This window comes from Oryzias melastigma, linkage group LG13 (assembly GCF_002922805.2).
Source record: "Oryzias melastigma strain HK-1 linkage group LG13, ASM292280v2, whole genome shotgun sequence".
In the NCBI taxonomy this organism is placed as follows: Eukaryota; Metazoa; Chordata; class Actinopteri; order Beloniformes; family Adrianichthyidae; genus Oryzias; species Oryzias melastigma.
Genome location: NC_050524.1, coordinates 25,483,020 through 25,496,265, shown reverse-complemented (window position 1 = coordinate 25,496,265; position 13,246 = coordinate 25,483,020). Strand labels below are relative to the sequence as shown.

General features: G+C 41.3%; 2 protein-coding genes across 6 annotated transcripts in view; both read right to left on the bottom strand.

The window, feature by feature from the left end:
- The window catches only part of LOC112136380 (PR domain zinc finger protein 12), a 9,289-nt gene extending 6,870 nt beyond the window's left edge, over positions 1 to 2,419 (bottom strand). Inside the window, exons 1-3 of the mRNA XM_024258050.2 lie at positions 1,996 to 2,419; positions 1,115 to 1,180; positions 869 to 993 (exon numbers count right to left, since the gene is read on the bottom strand). Of these exons, the coding sequence (XP_024113818.1) occupies positions 869 to 993; positions 1,115 to 1,180; positions 1,996 to 2,236 (432 nt within the window). The 5' untranslated portion in view covers positions 2,237 to 2,419. The remainder of the gene's footprint in view (positions 1 to 868; positions 994 to 1,114; positions 1,181 to 1,995) is intronic.
- Positions 2,420 to 12,676: 10,257 nt separating this feature from the next.
- LOC112136356 (far upstream element-binding protein 3) overlaps positions 12,677 to 13,246 on the bottom strand; it is a gene marked incomplete in the record, with an annotated part of 43,099 nt that continues 42,529 nt past the window's right edge. For all 5 annotated transcript variants that reach the window (XM_036214709.1, XM_036214708.1, XM_024258002.2 and 2 more), the window contains 1 exon segment: positions 12,677 to 13,246.

Here is a 13,246-nt window from a genome sequence, read left to right as displayed (position 1 = left end):
ATATATATATATATATATATATATATATATATATATATATATATATATATATATATATATATATATTTATATATATATATATATATAAATATATATATATGTATATATCTGTTGTTTTTATTGTTTTTACATACCTGTAATGTAGGGCACTTTGACTGAGGTTATTTTAAGGCACCATATGAAGTGAGGTGCATCTTTTCCTCTCAACACCACATAAAGGATTCATTTAACTCTTTCGCGATATGACACAGTCCAATTCTTTTTTTCCCAAACGCTAAAATCTGGATATTTCTTATTCATACAGCATTAAAAGCTGTAAATAATAATCCCCGACATTTGACAGAGAAATGCATTCAGGTTTAGATTTGGAAGAAACAAGCTATTGATTGGACGTCTTTTTTTTTTTTTTTTNNGTGGACATAAAAACACAAACAGAAAGAAAAACTATATTTGTCAGAAATTGATTATTTACTTAATTGATTTTAAACCTTTTAACAACATAACCTTGTTCTTATCAGGGGTTTTCCAGCAATACTACCATTGCTCCATAAATTCTTCAATTTATTTTATGTCCCTAAAATAAATTAATCAGCTTAAACAATATTTTTGGTTAGTTTTTGGGCCAATGGTTTCAGTTTGACTATTTTTTGTTTTTGTCCTGTTTTTTTATTTTTTTATTCCTGACTGCAGTTCTTTTTAACCTTGCGTTGGGTGAAAAACAACACACCTTTTTTTTTTTTTTTTGGCTGTTACCTCCACTGATCACCCTGATGCAGACGCCGTTTGCCTCGGTGATGGGATGAGGACTGAGCTGTGACTTGTGGACTTGTGTGAGTGTTTGTGAGTGTCTGTGCTGTTGCCGCCTCACCTCCCACATCAGGTTGTTGTTTTTGTACAGGTCGATGTGTTCGGGGGACACCAGCCGCCCGGTGAAGGGCCCCATCTCTGTCCCCGCTTTGATCCAGGTCTTCGAGAAAATCCCCAGTCCTTCTCCTGCAGCACAAAGCAGACATACACCTCAGGGAATCACAAGAACATTTATGCACCGTCATTTAGCATCAACTTAAAATCGACGTTTCCCTATAGCTGGAAGGGGTTCGAGATGAGTTTTTACCTGGAACTGAACTCTGAGCGATGATCACCTCACTGGGTAACACCAGGCTGGACAGTTTCTGCACCTCTGAACACAAACACAACACTTTTTGATTCGTGAAAACGCTCTAATCCAGTTTCACACATGCAAACATCATCATGATCCCAGAAATAAGCATGAAACCCAATTATTTTCGCCTGAACGGTCACATTCTGTCGAACAGCAAATTCTGGAGACTTTGAGAAAGGCGGCAACAAAACGACTCACGAGGGAAAAGAAATGGAAAAAATCCTTTATATTAAAGGCGTTTAATGTCACAACCGGTTTCACGCTCAAGACTATAAGCGTGAAATATGCTGTGACATTGAGGAGAAAGGAGATTTGTGCTTGGACTCGTTCGGTCTGAGCGCGCGCGGTGAGCGAACGAATCAAAGCACAAATCCTTCTGCAGAAATAAAACGGAAACAAAAAAACACCAACTCTGAGCTCCGGCGGCCTCCCTGAAATTATCCCGAACGAATTTCACCAGAAACACAAACGAATTCAACGTGAAAGTGGAATTAGAATGAAAAATAAAAAGAAAGCGCGCGGCACGGAGAGGCCAAGCGGCCCGCGAGGGGAATCAACTTTACGGAAAATATAATAACATTATTACTTTAGTCACGTGAATTTAAGATCTATTCAGATTTTTTACAAAAGAGCAAAACATCTTGCATTAAACTATTTTTTTATTTGTTTTACTGATTAAATAACATATTTTATTAACTTTTTTAAAAGTGTAAAATAGCGATTTTGAGCCAAAATATTCGATTTTGCTCCACAAATAAACCAATCTTTATAAAGTTTATCTGCGAATGTAAACAAAGTAAATAAAGAGTCTGGAGGAGTCTGCTCCCACTGACCTCCGGAGAAGGACTGCGCCAGCACCTCCGCGGTGAAGGCGGTCTTGGGGCTCGGCGCGGTGCGCAGGTCCTCGTGCTGCTGCGGCTGCAGGTGCGGCTGCAGGTGCGGCTGCTCGCCGAGCACGTGCCTCCAGCGGCCGTACAGGAAGCTGTGCAGGATGTCGGAGGTGATGATGTCCGCGAGCGAGAGCGGCGGCGGCGGCTTGAGGCCCCGCGAGGAGCCGGGCAGCACGGAGCCCATGGCGTCAGAGGGGGTCCGGGGGGCTCCACCTGTGGATGCGGGTCGCACCGAGAGCCGCGCGCGCCCGCCCGTCCTGTTCCAGAAAGAGAGAGGCGCAGACAGCCGCGCGCTCAGAAGGACAGACAGTTTGAACGCGGCTGCGGTGCTCCAACGTTTCTATCAAGGGAGGGGGGGTCCCGAAGCTCCCCGCGTGCGTCTATTGGCTTCCTTGTCGCTCGTGACACACAGACACGTTCAATCAGGCCGCATGAGGGTCGACAACCCCCCAGCCCTCATCAGGTGGCTCTCAGGTCAGACCTGGACCCTCCATAAAGGTCCGAACCCGGGAATCACACTGAGCTGCTCGGTCCGGACCAGATTTGTCCTAAAGAGTGAAACATTGCATCAACTAAAGCTCTATGATTGTTACACTTAAATTTTGGATTAAACTTTAAGTTGAATAAACCATCAACTCTATTTTTTAATTTGATGAAAACCGATGCAACAAATTGATGAAATTAAGTTAATTGATCAATTTTTTCCACTTTTTACAGTTTATGTAAACTGAAGGTCACGAGTTTAACCTGAAAACTGTCCAGGAGGACAGTTGGAAATCCAAACCTGGAGATGACCCACAAACATCTCTGTGCTGGTGTCAGAATCCAAATGTTTCAGGGGTCATAAACAGTAAATGAACATCTTGTTCTCAGCTTTGCTGACCAGAGCTCTGTGTGGATCTGCTTCAGTTACAGTTCATTTGCTGTAGTTGGAGCTGACATAACATATTATTTTGTAACTTATTCCCCTGCGCCTCAGGTATCCAAAATGATTTCCAGAAACGATTCAATTCGATTCAATAGAGCCTGAATCTACTTGTGATTTTTTTCCGACTCTTTCGATTCTTCAATTCAATTTTCAGTTTACACATTTATACACATTTGTTTAGAATAATCTACTATATGATTTGAATATATTTATATTACTCTGATCCAGTTCACATACTGTAAATGTATCAGTGAAATAATGAGATTGTTAATATCATCCAGTGTTACATGGATTCTCTAAAGGAGAAGTTCTAACTAAAATGTTCAGATCATTAACATTGGAAACATTGTTCTGCTTCTCCTGGAGGATGTTTCAGTTTGGACACTAGGGGGCGATCTCACTATAGTATTACACCTTATTCCAGAAGAAGAAGAAAGAATGAGGGAAAAACAGGTTTTATACCTCAAATAGTTACTTTAAAAACATTTCCTTAAAAGAGTTTGAAAAATTAACATCTGAGTTTATAAAGATTTCTATTTAGTCAGTAATGAATGTTTAGGTTGACTGAGTGTTAGCATTAGCCGTCCTAAGGGAAATGCCATTAAACGTTAGCATCAAGCTAGCAGACTTTAGCTTTATGTGCTTTAGAGGAACTTCACGATTCAAATTCAGCATTCAGTAGAGGTTACCATCGGGATTCAGACCTTTCCCTGCAGCTCTGTGCTGCAGCCGGTGCATGCTGGGTATTTTTCTAATGCTGGTTCCAGCCGTGTTGTGGTTGGTGGGGAATATCAGGAGTCACACCTTAAAAATCCCCTCCGAGTTCTTCATTATGAGGAATTATTAACAAAATAAAATACAAGTCAGAGCGGGAGATTTTCCTGCTTCCCTTCAGGGATGTACGGTGGGGGTAGCATCATCATTTGGGATCATTTCAGATAAAATCAGTTTACATCCCAGAGACAACATGATTATCACCAGGAGAACAAACAAACGGAGAAAAGTAAAGGTTATTTGTTCTTAGAAATCTAAAGTTCAGGCAGCGGAATGTGAGGAGGGGGAGCAGGAGGAGCAGGAGCAGGAGGAGGAGGAGCAGGAGGAGGAGGAGGAGGAGGAGCAGGAGGGCAGCAGCGTGAGTGACGGAGCACGAAAAGCGATTAGAGGAGAGATTACCAAGACAACAGGTGCTTTCTTCATCCTCCTCCTCCTCCTCGCGCCCCTCCACAGGACGATTATTCTCTCTTTCACTCTGATCTGTATTTATGAGCTTTTTAAACATTTATTGACCCACGTGCACGCGCGCGCGCATACCCTCTTCTTTGCTGAGTCGTAACATTAGAATTCATGTTTTTGGAGGAGCTAAAAGGACAGAATGACTGAAATAATACAAGATACAAGTCTTCTGTTTGATATGAAATAATAAAACCTGCGGAGAGGATAAAAACATGCGCAGAAACGGCGACACTTTGGAGACAATTCTCCTCCAGTTCCTCCTCCGCGGGCCCCGGCTCTCCCCCTGCGGCCTCCGCGCGTGACGGCCCCGCAAAGCCCCGCGCTTTTGTCCCGGGAGACCGCAGAGAAAGACACGGGGAAAATCCGGGAATAATGGCAGATTTGCAAATGTTTCTTCAATAGATTTGACTCAATGAAGTCTGGAATCAGACTCCTTTTCTCTTTCTCTCTCTGTGCGGGGCCTGTGGCCGCAGCCGCCACGCACGCGAAGCCGAGCGGGAGGCGCGATTGTGTCGGAGAAGGACACGCTCTAATGAGCTTTGAGCAACAAAAAGCTCTCATTGAGGGGCTCCCGGTGTCCTCCCGCCTTTGTGGGACCACTTTAGCCCCGAAAAAAGACGACGGGAAGTCAGGAGGCGGAGGAGCGGCAGGTGACTGGCACGCGTAAAGACAAGAGGAGGAGCGCGGAGGAGGAGGAGAAAGGAGGGACGGGCGGGAGGTGAAAGGAGAGGTGGTGGGAATGGGCCCAAATGGCGCAGTAATATTGTTCCACTAACGTGATTAAGCGGCGCTGCGGCCTCATCAGTATTCATGCGCGCCGACAGACGCAGCGTGCGCGCCGCTAATGATCCGCTTTAAAGAGGCTTTTAATGATCATCACCCCCCCCTAATGGAGAGCTTTATTCTTCCAGAGCTACTCTTCTCACACGTCCAGCAGAAGGTCCTCCAGCAGACAGCGACCAGCATGACGACCACACCAAAGAGGGCTTCCTCCTGTTACTGCAACATTTGTAAAATAAACGGAATATTATGAGTTAAAATACACAACACTGTAAAAAGGGAAACATCGGATCAATTAACAAAGCTTTGTCATTTAAAAATATTAGTTTTATCAAATTGCATTTTTCAGTTGACTAAACCATCAACTCAAAATTTCAATTTGATGAAAACTGCTAACTTTAAATGTAACTAGAAAAGCTGTGATAATGCTGGTGTGAATGCGTGTTGCTGAAAGTGGTTGCTGAAGATGCTGAAACGTTTTGCTAAAAAATGGCGAAGCAATTCACATTAACTGCTGAAGGTATTTGCTCAAAATGCAAAAGCTATTTACAAAATGTTACATTTGTCAAGAATGGAAATTTCATTAAAGAATTCTGAAATAGCGCTAAAGTTGACCTAAATTTCTGTAAATTGCTTAAAAATCGTTGAGAAAAACGATGAGACCAACTACAGGAGGGAGGTGCAACACCTGGAGTCATGGTGCCACAACAATAACTTGGCTTTAAACGCTAAAAAGACCAAGGAGATTGTGGTGGATTTCCGCAGGAAAGGTCATAACCACCATCTTCCTCTCCTCATTGGCAACGAGGCGGTGGAGAGAGTGAGCAGTTAGATTCCTGGGGATAACCGTGACTGAGGACCTGTCCTGGGGCAACCACATCACCTCAGCTGTACGGAAGGCCCAACAGCGCCTCTACTATCTGAGGAAACTGAGGAACGCTCACATTCCCAGACCTTTGATGTTGAACTTTTATAACTGTGCCATCAGCAGTGTTCTGACATATGGACTGCTAGTGTGGTTCTCCAGCTGCACTAGGGCTGACCAACAGGCACTCCAGCGAGTGGTGAAAGCAGCCGGTAGAATCATTGGAATGACTCTGCCAGGAATCAGCACCATCTACTCCACTCGCTGTCTGAGAAGAGTCCACAACATCCTGCGGGACCAACATCACCCTGCATACCACCTCTTTCACCTGCTGCCCTCAGGGAGAAGGTACAGGTCCATACAGGCCAGAACAGCCAGACTGGCCAACAGTCTGTATCCACAGGCTGTGAGGCTTCTGAACTCTATCCCTCTCTCGTCTCTGCCCCACTCTCATGGACAATAACCAGCTGGAACTGTCTCTCACTTGTTTACACACTGGGCTAAGGGGTATTTATTTATTATTATTATTATTATTATTATTATTTGTAAATGTGAAGTATGGAGTACAGATGCTTTAAACGCAATTTCGTTGTTTCTCTGTGACAATGACAATAAAATTGAATTGAATTGAATTGAATTGAATCCCCAATACATACCATTTTAGGAAAATATTTAGTGTGTTGCTTAAACACTAGCTAAACTCCAAAACAGCCTTAAATTCCACAGTAAACTAAATTAGGCAAAAATGTTAGCATGTTGCTAAAATAGAAGCTAAACTCTAAATGAGCCCAAAAATATTTAAAGTCTTGTTGCTAATCTACTTAAAATGTAGACATTTTAAGACTTTTCTCATTCATTTCCTTTGGGGCATATTTTCATCCAGATTTAAAAACTATAAAGTTTATGAATGTCAAAAACGAACGAGCTGAATTTTTTGATACAAAGATTGTTGAAATTGTTTAAAAGATTCACACAATACATTTCAGGACTTTAGTTAATGAATCTGAAGTTTCAGTATTCTGAGCAGTTTATGCTATCTTGGTATCAAAACAGTGATCTTGTTAAGGACATTATCTCTTGTATTTTTGGTTTTCGTAAATTTTAAGATTTTTAAGATATTAATCAGTTTATGCTATTTTTCAGCCCCATTGGAATGAAAGGGAATTTCTGCAAATGTATGCAATAAAAAACATTCAGGATGTTCTGGAAATTCATGCTGGTATTTTTGGTATTGTTAAATTTTACACAATTATTGAAACTTGACACAATTTTACGCAATTTTTCTTCACGATTTTTAATTTTACATATTTACATATTTTATATTACATATTTTAGTTTCTTCAAGAAAAATGGTCAAAGACGTCCATTAAACCCATGGAGCACAAACACTCATTGGCACTTTTTAGGCACACCTGCCCAAATGCTCGTTAATGCAGATTTCTAACCAGCCAATCACATGGCAGCACCTGGGTGCATTTAGATATGTAGACACGGTCAAGACGATCTGCTGCAGTTCAAACTGAGCATCAGGATGAGGAAGAAAGAACGATGGAAAACGTGGTCTGGTCTGAGGAGTCTTCCTTTCTGCTACAACATTCACATGGTAGAATTTAACATGAAAGCATGGATCCATCCAGACCGGTGGTGGTGGTGTCATGGTGTGGGGGGTGTTTTCTTGACACACTCTTAGTACCAATGGAGCATGGTTCCAGCAAGGATAGCTGAGTGTATGGAGGTGAGCCGAGTGTGTCCGCATTCTTCTGGACATCCAGTCATGTGATTAATGCAGACGGTTTATGATCCCGGCTGGTCTCTGAGCTTCAGGGAAAACATTTGGACCTGATCCAGATCACCATTAGTTGAATGTTTAATCAGCTCCAGTTAGTGTGTACTTACCGAGCTGCTTCCTGTGGCCCACACACTAATGCCTGTCCTGCTGTCCCTGTGGGGACCGAAGGTTGAAAGCTGCATTTCAGGACCTCGTCCTTGAGAGTTTGAATGAGAGAGCTCCGACAGCCACACATCAGCCGGCTTTGGCGACTAAACCTGAATGTTCTGCTGACATATTTGGGCTTTTGAGCCAAAATGTCCCAATTTATTCTGAAACTTTCAAACATTATAATGTATTTAACATTTCCAGGATGTAAATTCAAGACGTGTAAAGACTAGAATGGGAGAGTTTTAAGGCTGCCTGGTGAACTGCATATGTTGATAGTTGAGTGAAAATGTCCTGCAGGTTTCTGATGGAGCGTCAGCATTCTCACACTTTACAGCACAGGTGTCAAAGTCAAGGCCCGGGGGCCGGATCCGGCCCTCCGGATCATTTTATTTTATTGTTATTACTGTTATTTTATTATTGTTATTTAAGGTTTAAGTTGATTTAAGGTTTAAGTTCTGGAATAATATTCCTCCATTTTTATGATTCATTATTATGTTAAAAAGTTACAGTTTTAAAGTTTTAAAAATTGACATTCTGCTAGTTTTTTTGGACTATTTAGGATTTACTAAGATTTTTTAGTCTTTTTCTGTTTGTTTTTATTTAGGCTATTTTGGAGTTAAGCTAATATTTCAGCGACATTCTAGTTGTTTTGGCTAATTTAGGCTTTTTGGGGTGGGGCGGGGTGGGGGTTAGTCTGTTTTTGGAGTTTAGCAAATATTTCAGCCACATGGTAGCTGTATTGGCTAATTTAGGTTTTATTTATTTTTTGGGGTTTTTAGGCTATTTTTGTCAGCTTCATGCTACCTGTTTTGGCTAACCTAGTTTTTTTTTTTAGTTTTTTTTGTATTAGCTTATATGGCATTTAGCTACTATTTTAGCTGGCTATCGTCAGCATTTTTAGCTATCAGCTTCAGAGATTTCAGCTATCATTTTCAGCATCTTCAGCGGTCAATTTCAGCTTACAGCATTCACACTAACATTATCACGGTTAATGTAAATGTCTAGTTCATAATTATGTTAAAAAGTTACGTTTTTAAAGTTTTAAAAATGTAGTTTCAGAGTGTTTAATAAATGTTTATCCTGTTCGGCCCACGACCTAAGGTGTGTTTGATTTTGGCCCCTTGTGTGATTGAGTTTGACACTCCTGCTCTACAGGAACGTCCCAGAGGTGTGATCATGCTGATGAAGACCGTCTCCATGTAACCCCTCTGATAGAAACGATAATCTTGTCGCTCTCATCAACGATGATGTTTTCTTTCTTGGCGAACTCTCTGAGGTTGACGGCTGAGCTGCAGTGTGTCGTGAAGAAACATTCCTGTCATAGAAACTCTTCTGGACAAAGCATCATGGCTGTAGGAACCGGATATTGACAGCGTGTTGATGTCATTTAAAAGTGGGGTTTGGGTTCTGCTTCTGCTCAGAACCAGAACCAGGAGAGAAGTTGGAGGCCGGATGATCAGCTCATGTCCAAACCGCTATCGATCCCCTGAGACCCTCGCTGTGATTACAGCGAGATCGTGACATCACCGCCGGCCGACCATCTGTCTGCTGGTTATTATTTATTCATGTTCAGGTTGAGGAGCGACCATAATGGTCGGTCAGAAAAGTTTTTACAGAACATCAATGTCATTAAGTTACAGCAGAGCTCAGGATCAAACATGAACAGTATAAACGTTTACATTTCTGCAGTGTGAGGAATGATCAGTCATGATGATCCACACACGTTGACTCGTTTCATGTTCAGTGACTTGAGTTTCACCACTGACTGACTGTATACATGCAGCTGCAGCTCTAGAGACCGCTCTGGGTTCGGTTTGTGTTCAGTCACTTTCAGCTTTTTCAGTTCATTTCAGCTGAAACTACTGAGTCAAAGGAGCTGACAGATAAAACCTGGTGGGTTCTTAACAGAACATCTGCAGCCATTAAAGCTGCTGTTTAAGACAGCATTTCTTTGAGTTTGTCTCAGACGCTCTGGCTCTCCTTCATCTGATCTGAGCAGATTATCTCTTTTTTATTATATGGATCAAACTTACTAAAGGTGAGCGTTCTCCATTTGTTTTTTAATCAGAAAGAAATATTACAGTATAACGACTGTTGAATCAACTCTCTTTGAAGAACATTTGTCTGTTCAGATGTTCTTTTTCTACAGCTTTTACACAGAAAGGAACTTGAAAATGAAGCAGATGAAAGAATTATGACTTGAAGACTTCTTTGTTCAGCAGTTTTTAAAAAGTGAGTCCAAACTAAAGATCCATGTCAGCAGAACAATGAACCAGGACAAGTCTACCAGAAACATAGATATACACAGAATTGACTTTAAATTTAGACAAAAACTGATGCACAGAACTATCAGCTCTGGTCTTTAAAGAGTCACCAAACAGGGAAGTTGGAGGCTGACTCCGCCCACAGCTGAAATGTTAAAATCAGCCAGAGGGGTGGGGCTGGAGAACAGGACTGTTATTACTGGAGCTGCAGATCATGACGTGGAACTTCTGAAACGTACATGGATTGACCAATCACAAAATTCTAATGTAATACCTCGATTTAACCTGTAGGGGGCAGCACACAGACGGTTTTAGACTATATTTTCAAGAATTAAGTTTATTTCAATTAATACAAAATTTGCAATGATCAACATACAGGACATTTAAAGCTCATTTATAGAGTCAACAGATAAAAAAGAATGATTTAGGGTTTGGTTACCCTTTAAAAGCGCCCTTCAGCTGCTTTAGGCCAGAACCTTAAAATGAGCCACTATGAACCAAAGGCAGTGAAGTCCCCCTTTTTAACTTAAAAAAAAAAAAAAAATGTTTTCTAGGACATAGTTTCTGCAGAGCGGAAGGAGTTTTATCAGAAATTCACCTCTGAGTTGTGGGCGGGACTGTTGATGCAGAGTAAACCCATCCCCACTTCCCGTTGACCACTTGTTTACCGTCTCCTGCTAGCTTACCAGTGGTTGGTGAGGCACCGACGTCAGCAGTCAGATTTACAAACATATGAACCCAACAGAGCAACTTCTTCACCATTTGGTTGGCAAGTTAAAATGTGTTGCTTAAAATTTCATTTCAGCATTTTTCTTCTGTTTACAAACTGTAGCATAGAAAGAAAATCCCCAAGATTGTTGTTATCGACTAAGTTTTGCTTATGAATGAAGACTGTGAAGAAACACATGAATAACCTGTTTGTAGAAGTCTTCCTTTCTTTCTTCAGTGTTTAAAGTCTCTCAGTCTCTGTGATCACTACCAATGATGTGTCTAAACAAATCCCTGAGTTTAGACACATAATCCTCCATTTAGAAAATGGTTATGGATATTAAAGAAAACTCAACAGATTAAACGGATAAGATTAGAACTGTTTGAGTATTTATGCTAATTGTGGGGATTCAGGATCAAATTAAAAACCCACGGTTTGAAAAAGGTTGGGTATGTGACACAGTAACTGCCATGGTTGCGTCTGTCTCCCTGCTCTGATCCAGATTTAAATCATCCACCGACAGACAGATCCATGAACTTCTTTGTGTTCCTCATCTGAGCTGGAGTCTGGATCAGAACTGTAGAGCTGGGTAACTCTGACAGTGATCCCCGATGATGTTAGCTTTTGGTTGAGAGCCTATAAGCTAGCAGAAGTGTGTAAGCAAAGGGATACTGGGATATCAACATGGGGTTACTTCTGTGTCAACAGCCCCGCCCACAACTCGGAGGTGAATAAACTCCTGCTGCTCTGCAGAAACTATGTCCTAGAAAACAACACAGGCTTTTTGATTTTGGTTAAAAACAGCATTATCATAATTAGGAGACCACTGGGAACACTTTGAAAATGGAAAAAAAAAGATGTAGTTGGAGAGGGACTTGAATCATTGTTTATTACCTCCTTTCCCTGTAAGCCAACCAGCAGCAGGGGGCGCCGCCTGGAGACGTCCAGTGCTGGTCTGATCCATACATGACCGCGGTCCTGTTAACCCGGATGTTCATTCATTTAGACATCTCAATAAGAAATGATCCCGATGGAACAATGAGGCATAAACACCTTTAGTATTCACTACTTAGGACAGGAGCGTTAAACTCAACCTCACAAGGGGCCAAAATCCAAAACGCACCTTAGCTATAAACAGGATAAACATTAAAGACTCTAAAACTACATTTTAAAAACCTTAAAACCATAACTTAACATATTTATGAACTAGATATATTACCTGCTATAATGCTAGTGTGAATGCTGTAAGCTGAATTTGGCCGCAAAAGATGCTAGTGCTGATAGTTGAAGAAGCTGAAATTGATAGTTAAAAATGCAGAAGTTAATAGCTGAAAATGCTGTAGCTGATATCCAGCTAAAATATTAGCTAAATGCCAAATTAGCCTGAAAAAAAAAAAAAAAAAAAACAACTAATGTTAGCCAAAACAGCTAGCATGTAGCTGAAATATTAGGTAAACTCCAAAATGCTCAAAAAAATCTAAATGCTGAAATGGTCCAAAAAGCAAGCAGAATTTTTAAGTTTAATAAGGCAGGAATATTATTGCAGAATAAATCAACTTAAACCTTTAATAACTTTAATGTTTTAATCTCCATAAAAATATATTTTGTCAAACTTGTAGAAGTTAGAAATGAGCTCAAGATAACATCGGGCCATTAATAACAATAAAATAAAATGATGTGGAGGGCCGAATCCGGCCCCTGGGCCTTGACTTCGACACATATGGTGTAGAGGATTCAATTTAGAGCTTTTACAGTCAAAACTTTTCATAACAACTTCAATTTAGAGTTTTAAAAACATGATGATCCTGACGTTGAGAGAAAAAGGATCTTCATGGAGACATCCGTCTCAGTTTTAAGAGACTTAACATATATTAGTTAAAACAACAATCCAGAGAAGACACAGACAGAAGAATGAGCCTGTTTATTAGCCATCATCATCATCATCGTTCTTGGCCACCAACAGCTGTGGCTCGGGTTCATACACAAGCCTATTAATGAATAGAATCTAATAGAAAAATCTGCAGGTTACAGTTAGGACATGAGTCCATTAGAAAAAGAACAGAAACCACAAACCAGAAGCCCACCACCCCCCCACATGACCAGAGGTTAGGACCAGGAAGCTTTAGAGGGGACAGGACAGGTCCGTCCGTCCGTCCGGCCGCACGCGATCCACTTGTGGGGCACAATTGGTCCAAACAGTCCTCGGCAAGTTCGGAACCAAGAACTGAGTCCAGACCAAAGTCCATGCCAGCGGTTGGAGCAACCTTCCAGCCGACAGAACGGCCGCAGCCACGAGGACCAGGACTTCTACACGTTTGAGGACAGTGGTTAGCTGGATATGCTTCTGGTCCAAAAACAGAAAAGTCCAAAAACGGAAAATCAACCAACGTTGAACCTGGCCTAAACAGACAGATGAGATTAGTCTAGCAGTCTTGAGAATAAACACACTGTTGGTGAGACATGAATTAAACACTAT